The sequence below is a fragment of the Propithecus coquereli genome, unplaced genomic scaffold (genome assembly GCF_000956105.1).
Source record: "Propithecus coquereli isolate 6110/MARCELLA unplaced genomic scaffold, Pcoq_1.0 Scaffold230, whole genome shotgun sequence".
Lineage (NCBI taxonomy): Eukaryota > Metazoa > Chordata > Mammalia > Primates > Indriidae > Propithecus > Propithecus coquereli.
Genome location: NW_012147842.1, coordinates 796,988 through 801,902, shown reverse-complemented (window position 1 = coordinate 801,902; position 4,915 = coordinate 796,988). Strand labels below are relative to the sequence as shown.

The 4,915-nt window shown below is 33.1% G+C and overlaps 1 protein-coding gene across 1 annotated transcript in view; it reads right to left on the bottom strand.

Moving 5' to 3' along the window:
* Positions 1–4,915, bottom strand: part of UBA6 (ubiquitin-like modifier activating enzyme 6) — a 133,020-nt gene that overhangs the window by 20,275 nt on the left and 107,830 nt on the right. Inside the window, 4 exon segments of the mRNA XM_012645338.1 lie at positions 65–200; positions 1,128–1,255; positions 1,988–2,181; positions 3,274–3,391. Coding sequence (XP_012500792.1) covers positions 65–200; positions 1,128–1,255; positions 1,988–2,181; positions 3,274–3,391 — 576 coding nt within the window.

Genomic DNA, 4,915 nt, shown 5'->3' with positions numbered 1-4,915 from the left:
AGAGAGCAAACTTTTGCTAAAAAATGTTTTTAATTTCCAATAAAGTTATGGATAAAAACTAAACAGAAACCATACTCAAAGCTAACGAACCAAGTCAATAAAAGTATCTCACTTTGACTGCATTTATGAAATCCAAGAGAGTGAAATCTTCTTTTCCATGTATAGTCCATCTATCCCAAATTGTAAATGATATTCCATTTCTGTTGTAGAAAAATATTCAGAACAGAAACATTTAAATTTTCTTCCTTCTACTGATAATTAAAAAAAAAAAGAAAAAAAAAACTGAGCAGTCCATTATTTGTGATTTAGCCAGAAATTAACATGGGGGAAAAAAGGAAAATACAACTTCTAAAATATTTCATAATCTTATTTCACCATCACATCATACAGGTAACCACTTTTATCAGTACCTTGTTGATCCATACAGTATCTCATTATAAATCAGTATGTCTCAGTGAGAGGGTGTTTTCTCTCTCTTTTTAAACAGATGCATGGGTTTCATTGTGTGGAGGTTCCAGTCTGTACTGCTAGACCCTTGGGTTGTTCCACTCATTGGTATGATAAACAATGCCAGAATGATAATCTTGTGTATATATAATTTGAAATGTGTGCAAATTTATCTGCAATTTTGAAATATAGTGCCATATTTCCCTTATTGTGGATATACTATTTTGTACTCTCATCAGCAATGTAAGAAAGTGCTTGCTTTCTCACACCTTTGCCAAGATAGGTTTTTTTTCAAGGTTTGACTGCTGCCAATCTGAAAAATGAAAAATAGAGACCCAGGGAATTGCTTTGTTTTGTCACAAACTTGTGGAATTAGATTCTAGATCTCATGATTCATAGATACTAGAATACTTCTAACTCATCTGGATTAAGTAGACACAGATGAAACCGTAATGTTAAAAGGAGTGGTAGATCAGGTTCTGTAAGAGTTCTTTGGCTAGTTTAGTCAGAAATGCTTCATGAAGATGAGATTTGACCTGATCTCGAAGCAACGGCAAGGATTTATATATACAGTGAAGAAAAAAAGGTGAAACCAGTTTTCTTCTCTTTTAAAAGTTAAAATCTTTTTTTCATTCTCATTATACAAGAGAAGTAGTAGACGAAGGTCTACTACTACATACCTGATTTTAGTCTTTCTTACTTCAGATGTCTCTGTAAACACTATAATTGGAATGGCTAAGTTAAGGAAACAATTTTTATAGGCTTCAAATGGATAGCCACCAGTTACTTTGATCATCTCCAAGGCAACCTAGATAAAACAAGGTAATCTGATTATCTGAATAGCCTAAAACTATTCATTCATGAGTTTGATTGGATCTACTGAATTTTCCCCAAGTTCTACTCAAGCATTTCTCTGTGAATAGTAAAAGCAGCTACAGAACTGGAATAATGTATATTTCTTATTTATAAGCCTCTACACTTTTAGCATATTTTATACTTTCAAAATTTCAACCTACTCTATACGTGGTCAACAGTTATTAAAAAAATATTAATTTGACTATATAATTTCCCTACTTTGAAAGCAGATGCCAGAACTAAAAAAATACAACAGTCTAATATCGCTTAATATAAGGTACATAGCTTCTAAGAATAACTCCAGAGTAATGATACAATATGGTATGACTAGGGCCATACTAAAGATTCTGAATCATTAAAAGATTAAGGCAGTTCATTTTATTCAACGAAACAGAGCATCTGCATTGTATGGTGGTTATAAAGATGACTGAGAGGACTATTGCCTGTAAGGAAAATTATAATCTATCTTGAGCTTATTTTTTATGTTAAAATGTTTATGTATAGAAAACCTCAAAATGTAGATGACTATTTTCAGAAATAACTTCAAATTTTAAATTATAAAATCTAGTATTTATCCTTCTTTCTCCAAGATCTCTGAGTGACTGGTTGGGGTTGGTAATGATAGGAAAGACAAGAAAGAGGCAATGAAAAAGGAACATTTTTATTCAAAGAATAATGAACTCACCAAGCCAGAAACTGCAGCAGTGGATGTGGCTATAGCAGGTATAATTTTGCCAGCTATGCGCTTTGTTTTGAAACGGTCAGCTGGTTCAATGTTGTACATTTTGGCACGAAGATTTGATGCAGCTGTGATGAAATCTATGTGTCCATTACGATCGTCATCTTTTTCAAATGAAAGCACTGCCATCTGAAGGTCACCTGATTGCAAAAACCAGAAAAAAAAAATTTCCCTAGGAAGTGGTTAAGCTGCCAGTTTCACTAGGAAAAAAGTAATGTGGGTTTACTATTACTACTTTAAAGATTCTTTTTATGTTTTTAAATGACTGAAAAATATAAGAAAAATCGAGGCAACTGAAGTTATTGAAGGATATGAAAATGGTTTAAATATCAATAAATTAGAAAAGTTTCTATATTTAAAAAAGGTAATAAACAGTAAAATAAGAAAGGTATGTACCACACATCTGCTATCAAATGGTTTATATTAATAATATAAAAGTCAACATTGGTTATTGTTCAAAAATTGATTCCATAAATCCTACTCTGAAACATTTTCCCTCTGATAACTAAGAATAGGGTCAGTTGGTCAAATAAAAATATGTATCTTTTTGAAAGTTTTATAGATCAGTGGTTCCCAAAATCATTCTAATTATTATTATTTTAGAGTATTTTTCCTGAAATACTGGTTCATGCATAAAATATCAGAAGTTTGGGAACCACTGATTAACCTAACAAAAAGATGGGGAGCAGGTCTAAAAAGATGACTGAACGGCTCTGTTTTTAAGGAATTAAGTTCAGTTTTCCTATATTTTGATATTTAAGATCATTTTAGCAAGGATGTATATAGGTTAGTTTATATTCCCTCTGTTGGTAATTATGGAGACTAAAAAGAGTTCTGTTTATGGTTCTTTATCCTAAAGTGATTTAATTGGGTCTGTCTAAAGATCTGTCTCCATGAGGACCTCATTAAACTGAATTTTTAATTCATTAAAAACAGCTATTCACTCATTGTTTTTAGATCTGCTCACTATGAGAAGGACTAAAACAATCAGAAGAACAACAAAGGAGTTAATGTGATTTGGGAGAATTATATTTCAACATTCTAGGGTAGGGCAATGGTGGGGAAAATGAATTTAGTCACAGTTAAAGATGAACAATGACTTTCATATAATCATGAAATCAGTATTATTACTACTGTTGTTATTATTAAATCCCACAAATTTGGGGGCATAGAGTTTAGTGAAAATAAAAACCCATCTGGTTCAAAACATTTTTATAAAGGTTTTCCCTTACTTTTGGTAGCTTCATTAGATAAAATAGCCTTTTCTAGTTGGAAAACAGCATTCCTCTCATCTTCACTGCTAATAGGAACATGGTCTGGTTTCCTTGCAGTTTCATCTGTTTGAACCACCTTTAAATATATGAATATATTTTTTATTAATGTTATACCCTGCATCTAAGTTTGATTACCACTTATCTGTTTTATCAAATAAATCACAAATAAAAATATTTCCTCCATGTATTTTAATCAGATTATTAATCATTATGGTCCAACATATTTTACACCTTCCTTTAGTAAGTAATATTGTTATTTATGTATTTGTTTACTTTATTATCTATCTTCTCAGACTGGCATGTAAACTCTATGAGAAGAGGGATCTTGATGCATTTTGTTCACTGAGAGAACTACAATATATCTAAAACAACTTGTTCATAATGGATGTTAAAAATATTTATTGAATAGCTCATATGCTCTAAGTCCATATACATCTCTTTTAAAATTACACATTAAAAGTTAATATTAATCAACAGTTTGTGATTCTGACAAATCTACTTTAAAATCAAGTGGCACATCCAACTAGTGCACAGCTGTTTAACATTACCAAAGAAATTGAAGAAATTCATAAAATGTATAATATGGGCATCTTTAAATATTTATTGATTGCTGACAGGAAGTTCTTTCCTAAAGAATATGTCTTCCTTTATCTAGAAAGTTTAGCATGAGTAAGGCAGTGTATACCACAAGTAATTTATCGTTAAGAAATGACTTTTTAGACATTCCATGAGAGCACTGGAGTTAATATTCTCAAACCAAGAAACTAGCTTCATCATCACTAAAGTACTGTTTCTTTTTTGTTTGTTTGGGGTTTTTTTTGAGACAGGGTTTTGCTCTGTAACCAAGGCTGGAGTGCAGTGGTGTTACAGCTCACTGTAATCTCAAACTCTTGGGGCTCAAGTGATCCTCCTGTCTCAGCCTCCCAAGTAGCTGGGGCATGCACCACCACGCCTGGCTAATTTTTAAATTTTTTTGAAGACACAGGGTCTCACTACATTGCTCAGGCTGGTCTTGAACTTGTGACCTCAAGTGATCCTCCTGCCTCGGCCTCCCAAAGTGCTAGGATTACAAGCATAAGCCATCGTGTCTGGCTCGTAAAGTACTATTTCTTATTTAAAAAAAATACACTCAGATCATGCTTTTACAGATTAAACATTATTATAAGTATGTAAGACATATTAAGGAGTCAAGGAGGCAAAAACTTTTTGTTTGCCAGAATGTCTAGTTAATATTTTTGGCTGTGACATCTGTAACTAGACATGCAGACCTGAAGCTTTGGTATGAGCTGTTTTAGGGAATTGTTAAAAACTCTGTAATTCATGTTAAAACTGTAGCTAAGGCTGGGCACGGTGGCTCACGCCTGTAATCCTAGCACTCTGGGAGGCTGAGGTGGGTGGATCGCTCAAGGTCAGGAGTTTGAGACCAGCCTGAGCAAGAGCTCTACTAAAAATAGAAAGAAATTATCTGGACAACTAAAAAAATATATACATAGAAAAAATTAGCCAGGTATAGTGGCGCATGCCTGTAGTCCCAGCTACTCAGGAGGCTGAGACAGGAGGATTGCTTGAGCCCAGGAATTTGAGGTTGCTGTGAGCTAGG